Source organism: Corvus kubaryi, unplaced genomic scaffold (genome assembly GCF_017639235.1).
Source record: "Corvus kubaryi isolate FWS band 111438036 unplaced genomic scaffold, C.kubaryi_AGA036_p1.0 76, whole genome shotgun sequence".
NCBI lineage: Eukaryota > Metazoa > Chordata > Aves > Passeriformes > Corvidae > Corvus > Corvus kubaryi.
In genome coordinates this window covers 149,976-162,103 of record NW_024582063.1, presented here as the reverse complement: position 1 = coordinate 162,103, position 12,128 = coordinate 149,976, and the positions used below count along the sequence as shown (strand labels likewise).

General features: G+C 44.5%; 1 protein-coding gene across 1 annotated transcript in view; it reads left to right on the top strand.

Moving 5' to 3' along the window:
- The window catches only part of CAPN8 (calpain 8), a 29,760-nt gene that overhangs the window by 6,921 nt on the left and 10,711 nt on the right, over positions 1 to 12,128 (top strand). The window contains exons 3-10 of the mRNA XM_042051797.1: positions 3,368 to 3,486; positions 4,597 to 4,730; positions 5,034 to 5,202; positions 6,083 to 6,166; positions 6,965 to 7,050; positions 8,410 to 8,484; positions 9,483 to 9,643; positions 10,345 to 10,520. Coding sequence (XP_041907731.1) covers positions 3,368 to 3,486; positions 4,597 to 4,730; positions 5,034 to 5,202; positions 6,083 to 6,166; positions 6,965 to 7,050; positions 8,410 to 8,484; positions 9,483 to 9,643; positions 10,345 to 10,520 — 1,004 coding nt within the window. The remainder of the gene's footprint in view (positions 1 to 3,367; positions 3,487 to 4,596; positions 4,731 to 5,033; positions 5,203 to 6,082; positions 6,167 to 6,964; positions 7,051 to 8,409; positions 8,485 to 9,482; positions 9,644 to 10,344; positions 10,521 to 12,128) is intronic.

The following is a 12,128-nucleotide window of genomic DNA, read 5'->3' as shown; positions in this document are numbered from 1 at the left end:
CTCTCCCTCAAAAATATTCCCTTTTTTAGGAATGGAATAAAATAGTTTCCTCACAGTGTGAAAGATTACTTACAACCTGCTGCTGAACCAGAACAAGTTTGAGTGGTCCTACCTGAGGTGCCTTTCTGGGAAGACTGGGCTCTTGTGCTGTCCTGTAGGCACAACCACAAACTAAACTCTGAAACTTGCTGCTGGCAAAATGATGTTGAACTTTGAAAAAGGGAACAGGAACTGTCAATTTGTACTCTTTTAGAACTAGTCATATATTATCTAGTAGGGTTGAGAAAGCTTATTAATAGGCCAGGATCCCATTGTGGTATAGAAGAAGGTAAGAGGCCAGCTGCGCAGTTTAGGCCCCATCGTGGAAGCTCCTTGATATGGACAGATTCCTACATCCTCTGAAAGTAATCATCACAGGAGCTTGAATGTCATGCACCTCCACTACATAAAGATGCCCCCAAACCATCTACATTCAGACACACTTCCATTTTTATCAAGTTACTGCGCAGCAGCCAATTCCCAGCTGGTTCCTTTTGGTTGGCACAAGCTTAGTCAAAGGTATTAGGCCCCGGAAAGTGAGGTTTGGAGATAGGACTCTGCAGTGCTCAAGGCAGGCATGGCTGCTTTTAAGGCCAAGTTCACCACTGCAATTCTTCCAACACAATTCTTCCTGGGTGTGCTTTGAGCAGGCATGTCCTGAAATGCTTCCCTGGGGGGTCAGACTGCACTGGTGTGTTGGAGACAGGCAGCAGCACCCACGTCACTCACTCTCCCAGACGCTAAGAAGTTAATTCATGCTGTAAGAAAGGCGCCTTAAAGGATTTCACGCTGCATTTGGCATCCTCTGGGCTGAGATTCTGAAATTGTTTAGTTCTGAGGCAGGGAAGTAAACAGTGTATTTAAGGAAACCCCCCTCATTTCACTGAATCTTCTGCCTAATTGTGCATCCAACATCCACCACCCTCAGCAAAGCCTGGAGTAGTTTTGCATTCACTGGCTTCGAAATCCTGGCCAGGACCAGGAAGGGGAAACCCTTCCAGGTGTTGCACATTGGGAGAGCACCACCTTGTCACTGCTGCAGGCTTTCTCTGGTCTCACGGGGTGGAGGGACACAACAGGAGCACCAGGGACCCCCATCTTGCCACCTTCTCAGAAATAATCTCCTGCACTTCACAGTATGCCGGGGACAGCCAGAGCATCAGAAAAATGAGGATTTCAGTTCTAACTCGATAAGGCTTTTCATCTTCCTCTTCTGAAAATCCATTCCCCAGACTTATCACCATTATTTCTACCTCTTCAAGGAAAACAGAAATTGTAACAGCTTAAGGCATACGTCTGTACCAAGGAAAGCCTCAAAGAAATAGATACAAAGCAGATCTGAGTGTTCTCAGTCTCATTTTTTTCCTGCTTCTACATTTCCTTGGGAGAGGAGGTTCTTAAAGCCTTTTTTCCCCCCACACCTTGTGCTTTTACAGTTTTGCTTATTTTTTACATAAGTACCTAAGGCTGGGAGGAAAATTCCAGGTCAGCAAGTTGATCCCTCCTTGAGAAGGTTTTTGCTCATGTTCTATAGTCTGTGGCTTCTGGACTTTCTATTCTATATGCAGAGTATAATCTTTTCCCTATTTCCACTTTAAACATGTCACAATCCCTTTATTTTATCTTCTCTGCAAAGGAGGTATCTTCAACTAAGAGCTCTTGCCTCAAACAGCTTTTCTGCAAAGTAGCATTTAACCTGCCTCACACTTGCTCTTAAAACTTCACTTGTGTAGGATGAGCAGGACAAAATTTTTTAACCTCTTCTCATAAGAAATGCAGGTGGATGGGAAGAAGCAGGCAATCCAACCATTTGTCTGCCCCCTTCCAGCTTGAATGCTTTTTCTGAATGTGGTACCCAAGGTAAGGCAGAGAATTCTGGGGGAAGGCTCAAGCAGCATCTCACATACTAAGAATGGGGTTTCCCTCTTCTGTAGAAAGGCCTGGGCTGGCAAAATGGGTAGAAATATATCATATTACATATCCTGGGTTTGGACCCATAATGTGATCAGCCAGCTCAGGTGGTTAGAGGTCATCACACCAGGGACACTTCTTTACAGAGGTTTCCCAAAACAGCTCATAGGAGCCATGTGGGTACCTCCCCGTGGGGCACAGGCAGTAGAGAGCACCCAGCAAGTCCCTGTATCCTACTTTTACACTTGTGTTCACCATGGCAATAAATCATAAACCCCAAGTCAATATAAAGGGTTAACTGCTGCTCTAGGATGTTCAACCTTGCTGCAGATTAAACTCTTTCCTTGGTTTCTCAATTCACTTATTTCCTCTGAAGCAAGAGCTGCAATGCTAATTCCTTCTGCAGGATATGCACCCGCACAAAGGAACTACATCTTGGCACATATAATCCTCAGGGAACCAGGAAAATATTAGTACCTTCAGAGCAGTTTTGTTTTCTTAGGCTGTCCGCACACCTCAGAAATAAAACAGAATCACAGAAGTTCTTCCTGCTGTTTGCAGTGTGCAAACACCACGAGTCACTGAGTTTCCCATGGGCACCACCTTTGGTGTGACAGAGGCTTCTGCTTACCCAGCCTCCAATCCTCAATAAACAGGTAACCAACCCAGCAAACAGCTCCAGCTGCAAGGCACAGAGCCTCCAGGGAGGGCTGAGCAAGCCCAGCCTTTCCAGGGTAAGGAATGGGCCAAAGATAGGACTTGCCTTCTCACAAAGGTCCTGGGAGACTTCAGCTGCCATTAGACTGCTGGGCAAATCTCTAGCAATAGCTCTAAGTTCAAGTTCAGACCTTCAAATAAAGGGCTGAGAAGGAGCAGGCCCACAAATGTTCCTGCTATCCAACGAATCTTCTCCAAAAGATAGGAATGGAAGTCCCACCATCCTTCTATCAAGCCAGAGCTTTCGCCCTCTTCTGGACTTCTTCTAAGCCCTTGTCTGCCGAAGGTGTGGTAGCTTGAGTCTAGTTAAAGTACCACAGATCATTAACTCTGTCCTGCCCAGCCATGCTTTGCAACTCACATACCTCAAATGCCTTCTCCTTCTGGCTATGTTCTTGGTCTCTTGAGGGCATTAACAAGCTTAGGTAAAGCAGCCTGTTTTCACAGCTTCATTAAAAATATCAAAGCACAAACTAGACCATTGAAATTACTACCATGGTCAGCCTCAGGAGCCCCAAGATACCTGTGTGTTTTGGGTGAGTGGCAAATGAGCAAAAGAGAGAAATAACAGAACAATAATGGATTGCTGAACCAGTACTGAGTCTGGCATAGTTCTTATTGCTGGCATTTTAGTCCAGGTGAGACCATGACTTAATGGAGTTATTAATGAACTTTTCTTCCTTGTAATGTGTGTTTTTAGGTGATTGCTGGCTCCTAGCTGCCATTGCATCTCTCACTTTGAATCCAGATATTCTGTTCCGTGTTGTTCCCAAGGCTCAGAGTTTCCAGAAGGACTATGCTGGAATCTTTCATTTCCAGGTACCTGCATGATCAGGGGATTGAGAATGAAAGAGGAAAATGCTAGTATTTAACTAGAAGCAGCTTTTTTTGTTGTTGTTTGGAGCAAGTGAAATAATCAACAGCTACAGTGTGTACATGAAATTGATGGGGGAGAGAGAAAGAAAATTAGAACAGAGTTAAATAATGTTAAATGAGACCTGTTCACTGCTGAGTTTCTGCTGTCTTACAGCTGATGGGGCTCTGGGGAGTTATACAGATTTTGTAAACTGAGCTGAACCATCAGGTTGTGTGAGCCCAAACCAAGCTCTGTTGCTGCCAGCTGTTAAAAGTGAATTCAGGCTTGTGTGATTCCTTCTCTTTCCTCCCCTTCCCTCCCTGCTTTGCCTTTATTTCCTTGCCTGTGGACCCAGACTGTTGGGATTTAGCCAACCTGCTTTGACTGGAGGTTAGGCTCAGGTTGGAGCAGTGTGGAATTACCCTGCAAAGCTAAAGGAGCTGTTCCGGTGATGACAGAAATTTTCAAACACATACCTACCTATCCCTTGCACCAGCTCACCTGTGAGTGTTATGGTGTGAATTATCATCTCTCTTTTCAGGAATGCAGCAAATCCTGGAGTAAACATTTCTAGCTTTCAGGCCAAAATTTAGCACTAGGAATGTTTCACACATTTTCTAGTATTTTCAGAAGGGATTAGCTCTATTGAGTGTTTCCCCTTTAGATGACCTCTCCTTGCAGCATTTTTACAGGGGTATTGGTTTTTATTTCCCTAAGGATTGAGCCTTGAGATAGTTTAGAGTATCCGATCTCCATGCTGGCTTTCTGGGCTGTCCACCGTGTAAACTCAGTTTACATATTCAGACAGTGGTTTTGATGTTTTGTGTAACAAGATGCTGTTAATATTTCCTATCAGCAAAATCTAAGATAGCATTAAGAAGCCTGCTGAATGCTCCCCACAGCTGGGAGGAGTTTGTCTCTATTACAAAGGAGAGGAATCCAGCATGGGAGTAAACCCTACAGTGTCTCATGCAAGGGAAGGTGATGACAGGTGAAGGGGTAGAAGGATGGTAGCGTGGAGCTATTATGGGCACACCAGCCCCCATCATCTTTTCCTTTCTTCTTTCCCTCAGTTCTGGCAGTACGGGGAGTGGGTGGACGTGGTGGTGGACGACAGGCTGCCCACCAAGAACGGGAAGCTGCTCTTTGTGCACTCGGAGGAAGGCAATGAGTTCTGGAGCGCGCTGCTGGAGAAGGCCTACGCCAAGTACGGGGCTGGGTGGGAGCTGTGCCCCTGGCTGTGCCCCTGGTGGAGGCGCAGGCCGGGGGTGTCAGTCACAACACACTTCACTCTAATGCAGCTTCCTCCCCACCCAGCATTTACAGTTCCCTCTAGGTCCATAAAGGGTGTTGGCAACTGTGTTTCAAGGGGCTTTAATTCTGTTGTCCCAAGTCACATTGATGACCAACCAAATTAAGAGATACTAAATGATAAAGCCTTCTTTCTGTGGTACCTTGTGCTTGCAGGTGGAGATGGACCCTTGTATCCTTCTTATCATCTCTCCCACAGATTGAATGGCTCTTATGAAGCTCTAGCAGGAGGGTCCACTGTGGAGGGCTTTGAGGATTTTACTGGAGGCATCTCTGAGTCCTATGAGCTGCAGAGGGCTCCTTCAAACCTGTACCAAATCATCCAAAAGGCTCTGAGAGCTGGGTCGCTGCTTGGCTGCTCCATCGATGTAAGAGGCTGACAAAGCTTTACTCTCCTTGTTGTTCCTCTCAGGGCTCTGGTTCATACTGTGACAAAAGCCCAGACCAACGTTAGATATAGGCAGGAAGGTCTGATAGAAAAACAAACTGTGATTAATGTGAGACCTCTATTGATTTCAGTATCAAAAACTCTGGATGAGGTTCTTAATAACCAATTCTATCGTGTCTCCCTATTTACATGACAGCATGTGATAATGCTTAGAGCTCTCCACTACCTACTGGTCTTCTGGAACTCCAATTTCATTCTCTGAGTATCTTTCCTCATTCAAATTTTGTGTAATTTCAGCTCCAGGCACTCGACTGCCAGAGACAAACTCGCTGAGACACTTTGTTGTAGCCTGTAGTCTGATTCTGGCTTTGGTTTTCAGTCCTAAAGATTACTGACACCTGTAATACAAACACTCTCAAGTTAGAGATGATGTTTGAACATGTTTTGGAAACGTCACACCTTTCACATCCTGTTTCATTATCTTGTTTGCCTTGTGGTGTATAGAATTACCAGAGTTCCAATTTTGACATACTGGATCTCGACTGAGACAGGCTAGAGCTAAGTTCATGTGAACATGTCTTTGCAAGGGACTGGGTCTGTCACCTGAGCTGGGAATTGGATTTAGATTTAGATTTCATTGTGCATTCTTGAATTTCTTCTGTGCTTGGACTGCATATTGAGGGGCATGAAACTGCAGCTTTTGCTGTGGATCTCACCTTAATTTAATATACTTTGCATCAAGAATATTGGTATTCATTTTGCACACCACTTTGGATATCTTCCCCCATATTAATTTGCTTATGAAAGCTGAGTTCATGCACAGTATATAATCATAAATGTGCATACTTTTATTGCTCCAGATAACTGCTACAGCTGAAATAGAAGCAGTCACAAGTCTGAAGCTGGTAAAAGGACATGCTTACTCTATCACTGGAGCAGAGGAGGTAAGCCACCTCTCTGGGGCCATCATGGAAAGCAGCTTGGGGTTGCAACACTGCAGTGCCTTCAACTTTCTGATGTCTTTCAGTGACTGACAGTAAAAATGTTCCTAACTTATGCACCCTCTTACAGAAAAAGGAAGTACCTGTCATACTCAGCCAGGGCAGAAGCTCTGTACAGGTAGTGGTGTGGAGCAGTCTGCCACTTGTATGGTACCAACAGGCTGGGGTACAAAGCATAAAGGTGGGCCAAGCTGTTAGCAAAATTCAGGATGCAGAAAGGAGAAGCAGGAGAGGAGGCAGCCACTCCCAAAATGTTTATACTGTGTGAGGTGGGAGCAAGTACTTTGCCAGTCAGAGCTGATGGGAAAGGAGTAAAAGCCTCTTTGATGAACTCTGCTGTGAGTCTAACCTTGAGAGCGAGCCCAGGTATTCCTGCTCCTCTGAAACTGGAATCGTTACAGAGATGTCCATGCCAGATAAACTCCTTCCAACCTTGCCATGTTGTGCAATGTTTCCTGCTTTTGAGGATGTCGATATTCTGCTGGTTTGTAGCTGATGCTTTTCCTTGCAGGTTGCTGTCATTACATGAAGTGGTGAGTGCTGCAGCTAATGGCTCACTTGGTGGCACAGGATAATGTAAAATAAGGGTGGAAGGCATCTAGGTGTCTTTTAACTATTGCAAATTGTAATGGACTGCATCATTCAAGTACAAATCATGTTTTATCCTATCTGAAAAGCAACTGCCCTCTGATGATTGGAATAATGGAAGTGCTCAGGCTCTGTTTGTTGTGGATCTTTTAGGTGTATTACCGAGGACGGCCAGAGAAACTAGTGAGGCTTAGGAATCCCTGGGGTGAAGTAGAATGGACTGGATCTTGGAGTGATAAGTAGGTTTTTATATGCCCCTTCTTCTCTCTCTTTGGTGTATTTTGGAATCTATTAAGAATTAAATTGGGACAATGCAGTTAATCCAATCACAAAGCGCATTTAGGAGAGATACTAAATCAGTTGGAATAAACCACTATTAATTTATTACCAAGGTTGGATATTGATCCACTCTGTCCAGCGGGCATTAATACCTGCCTCAGGCAGAGCTTTCTTGTCAGAGACAGCAACCCTTGGTTTAACTCCGAGCAGCCCAATGCAAGCTGTACACACATCATTTTGCAAGACAACTTTTCTCAAACTGATCCTACCAATGGTGCAGGACCTAAGTAAAATACACAAACCAGTCCTGTTCCTGGGAGTTAAAGCAGGGATAAACCATTATACCTCTGCTTCAACTCTGAGGTTCCTCAGCTCTAAATCAGACCAGTATTTGGTACCTATCTGAGAATCTTGAAAAAGCAGGAACGCTGACTAAGCTAAGGACACAGAAGTTTGAAAATCTCTGTCAGAGATGAAACTGTCTAGGCTTCAACTGTCTTGGAATCTTGGGAGCATGGTAGTGACAACACCTCCTTTATTTTTATATTTAGAATGGCATAAATTTTACTGTCATTTGGGCCACAATATATTTTTTCACGCAACACTCTGAGATTTTCAGTTTCCTGTCCTGACTGACTGCAGCCTGGGTGCTGATGTATTAAGCAAAGAAAATAAAGATTACATTACAATTACTTTTACTTTTTTCAGACCTGCTTTGCTCAGCCTCAAGGTAAGGTGCCTCAGGCACACACACATGCCATATCCTGGTTTTGTCACACCTGTTTTGCTGTGGGACACCCTTGCCGAGGCAGGTGCAGCACTGCATTGTCATGTGGAAGCAGATCAGAGCAGAATCCCTCCTGAGCACATTAATATCAGAATGGCAAGGGAGCAATGCTGTTTTCTGCAGTAAATTTTCTGATTCCACCTTTTTGCTTTCCTGTTCTTTCATGACCCCCAACAATGGAGGTTATATCATTTCCCTAGGGAGGATATCAGGCACCCCAATAGATCTTAAAATGGAGAAGCTCTGACTGACTTTCAGGCTGCAAATTTCCTAACCCAGCCAGTCTCTCTGTACCTTCTGGCACCTGGCAGGGGAGATTCAATTCAAGGCTTATTTGTTGCAAATACAGTAGCAGTATGATTCCAGCCCAGCATAGTCAGGTTGCAGGGTGTGCTGTCATTTGGAGGGGCACAAGGTCTATTTGTTGGAGAAATAGATTCTCCTTTATCAGCCTGTGGTAGAATCTAACTCAGATCTCATTGTAGAGTAAAATGCAACAGCTGAACAGTGTGCTTTTGTGCTTTGTCTGCAGTGCTCCTGAGTGGAATTATGTTGATCCCAAACAAAAACAGGCTCTGGATAAGCAAGTAGATGATGGAGAATTTTGGTGAGAATTGTTCATTTAGCTTACTCTTTTGGACATTTTATGTGCCTTAAGCAATCCTTTCCGTTGGATGGAGAAACACTGCCAGCACCAAGGGGGTTAATAATGACATGCATGCATTGTTAGTCTCTTATTTATCCCCCTTCCTATTCAAATATTGCCTTTTATTAGAGCTTGCATAACTCAGCGCTTATCCAAAATATAGAGACCAGATGGTAATAAAATTAATGAGGTGGCAAGAATGAACCTCAGCTGCTCTACATTTTGAGGGTTTTTTTTTTGCCTAAAATGCTACACACCAATGAAAAAGTTCAGATTACCAGCTTGGGAAGAGTCTGTTTACTCAGACCTAATAGAAAGCCTGTCCTAACCCTGATCTGATTATGTATGGATCAGTGCTGAACCGATGTCACTCTGTCCTAGCCCGGAAGGATAAATGGCCACCGTCCTCCGGTGCAATCAGCTGCATGGGCCATCAGGCACTGGGAAATGAGAGCAGACCTCTGTTTGCAGCATGAAGCAGTCAAGGTCTGTCACTCATGCAAACCTACCAGGAATGGCAAAAACAAACATCAGTGATAGGACTGAAGCAAAACACCAAACGGAGACTGTTTTCCTACAGAGTGCTGCTTTCACAAGGGCCAACTTTTACTCCCTTTAAATGGAATCTCCCTGCACATAGTGTTTCACCAGTTCCAGTGGATTTGCTTATGAAGTATGATCCAGGAGGGATTGCCCACAGCTGGGGATAAGAGAAAATGGTTTGACTGAGCCCATAATGTGTAACAGCCATTGACAAAGACTGTCTCCAGAAGCTGCAGCTCATTTAGGCATTGGGCAATTTTGTTTCCCAAAAGCCAGTTCCATGTTTCAGAATTCAATTAAATGCAGCTTTGGGCAGCTCTGTACTACCAATGTGTGCTGCCCTGTTGGGAGAGGTGTCCAGCTGCAGCCACCTCTGTTGCAGGCTGATGGACTGACCTGGTGTTTTTGTGTGCCAGGATGGCATTTTCGGATTTCCAAAGGCAGTTTAGCCGCCTTGAGATCTGCAACTTGACTCCCGACACACTCTCGAGCAACGAAGTCAACAAATGGGACCTGACCCTGTTTAATGGACAGTGGAGACGGGGTTCGACTGCTGGGGGCTGCCAGAACTACCAAGGTAAGGACCCAACCAAATGGGCCTTTGGTGAAATCGAAAACATTCAAAACATAAGTGCTTGTGAACTGGAGGGGGCTGTGGTGGGAAGGAAGAGCAACAATATCTGTGGGGTTTAGACAGTAAGCAAAAGCCTGGGAGTTTAAATGAAGGTCTAATTCACACTTATTTCCTCCTGGGGGATTACCAGCCTACCAAGCAGTTAATTCGTGACAATATTATATATTTTTTTTTTCTCTGTCTGCTTTTCCTGCTTACATGCCTTTTGCTACTGGCTGGAGTAATCCTCTGAAGGGCTGGGTAGGCCAGGAAAGTGTCACAGTTCAGTGGCACTGTTATTTCCAATTCATTTTCAGGTTAGACCTCTGGAGAGGCTGTCTGGCATTTGGTCCTCTTGCAACAGCAACAGCCTCAGCCAAGGACATTGCCTGGAGATAAATGTCTGGCTGGAATTAACAATACCAGCTCCTCCCCGTTGGTCATTAGTGCCCATGAAATACCCTGGTGCTTTGATTTCCCACGGCTCCAATTGATACTCAGCATGGCTGTGAAAACATAGACTCATATAACTCAATGGAAAGAACTGGAAAAACTCCAGGCAGAAGTCCTTCCACAGACACACTCTCTGTAGGTCTAGTGACAGCCATCTTGGCTGCAACGACAACAAAGTCTTCTCATTTTTGTCTCCTGTTGGGAATTCTTAGCAACATACTGGACCAATCCCCAGTTTAAAATCCGGTTGGAGGAACCAGATGATGACCATGAAGGGAGTTTGAACGAGCCATGCTGTACTGTTCTGGTGGGCTTGATGCAGAAGAACCGCAGGAGACAGAAGAGAATGGGAGAAGATCTGCTTAGTATTGGTTATTCACTCTATCAGGTAAAGTTTGTTCCTGATTTTAAAGGCTTTATTCCTTGTCCTGTTAAGCTGGAAAAAAGTTAGCAGTGTGTTCCATCTTGACATTCAGCACTACGCTTCAGTAAGAACTGGATTTTGCAAAATGATTCAATTACTTCCCTCATTTCTTCTTGACTCCCAAAATATGGGAAGACTCAGATAAATTGAGGCTCAGTTTTTGTCCCACTTCAGCAGTGTAAATTGGCAGTGTAAATTATCAAGCCAGTAATTTAGCAACGGTCTCATTGAGAATCTTCTCTTACAAAATCTGAATGGGGGCAGGCTCGGGGTGCCTGGCAATTCCAGATAAGTGTTTCTGATTACAGCCTATCATTAGTCCTCAGTAGTCACTTTCTTTTTTTTTATTATTTGTCCCTTGCATTTCAAACTTTTTTTGATCCATTGTCTGCCATATGCTACTGTTCTGGTTCAGTAAATTTGGGGTTTTGTTTACCCTGATTTTCCCAGTGTTGCTAAAAATATAATGTAGGGAAAAAACCTGCAGTGTAACCTCTCATTTCTGTGGTGTGAGGGTAGAGAAGCAAATGTAAAAATTTCCCCCCAGTCTCTTCATTACCAACATCATATGTGGAGAAAAGCAATCAAATGTTGTATAGACTCCACTGGATGAAGATCATTAGCCAGCACAGGTGGGAGCAGATGGGAATGGCTGACTTTTGCTAATAGATCTTGTGTGGGATGGCTTGAAATGAGGGAAGGTTTTCCCTATTTCCCAAGTGCCTGCATGCACACATGGCTCTCACTGAGCATGTTTCTGAGCTGCCTTCTCTGTGGTGCCAGGCACCCTCAGCTATCAGCATCCTGAATTTGTGCACTATGGATATCTGTCTGCTCCCATCACTGAGTACCACAGTGGAGAAGCTTTTGTGCTTTACATGTGATCTGTCTCATCTGCATCCTCTCTGGCCTTATCCACAGTAGGATAGACTTGGTGACTCTTAAGTCACTTAAGTGACTCTTAAGATGTAAATTTTTTGGAAAAACCTGGCTGCTAAGTCCTCTCAGGTAGGCACCCAGCTATGATCCCAGCTCCTTGGATCATGCACCTTTGTAGGTTTACTTCATCACAGCTGATGCTGTGGCTGGGGAGCTCCAGTGAGGACAGCAGAGATGATGACCTTAGGCAGATCGCTCTGCAGGAGAAGGTGAAAAGACATGTGTTCATGTCTGTCTACCTGTCCTGCAGAGCTTTTGTAAGCCATGTAGCTGCCTGCTGACAACAACTGTGTGTCCATCACCCAGCTCCTGGCCTTCCAATATGCTGGTTATAGGGAACAACACCTGAGGTCTCGGGCTGCAGAAACGTTGTATGGGTGATATTTTTAAAAGCTCTTCTGGGACTTGGGAGGACACTCTCTTTGGTTCTCACTGGAATCAGTGCTCTCAAGACAACTCATTGCTTTTGAGTTGAAAATTTGCCTTATATTTGGAGGTACAAGTTAACATAGCAATTCAGTTAATTTAGGAAGGGCCAAATCTTGAAACTTGCTACTTGTTATAGTTGCCTCACAACAATCTCATCATCCCCAGGCTGACTGCTAGTGACAGTAGCCTTATATTTCCATCATA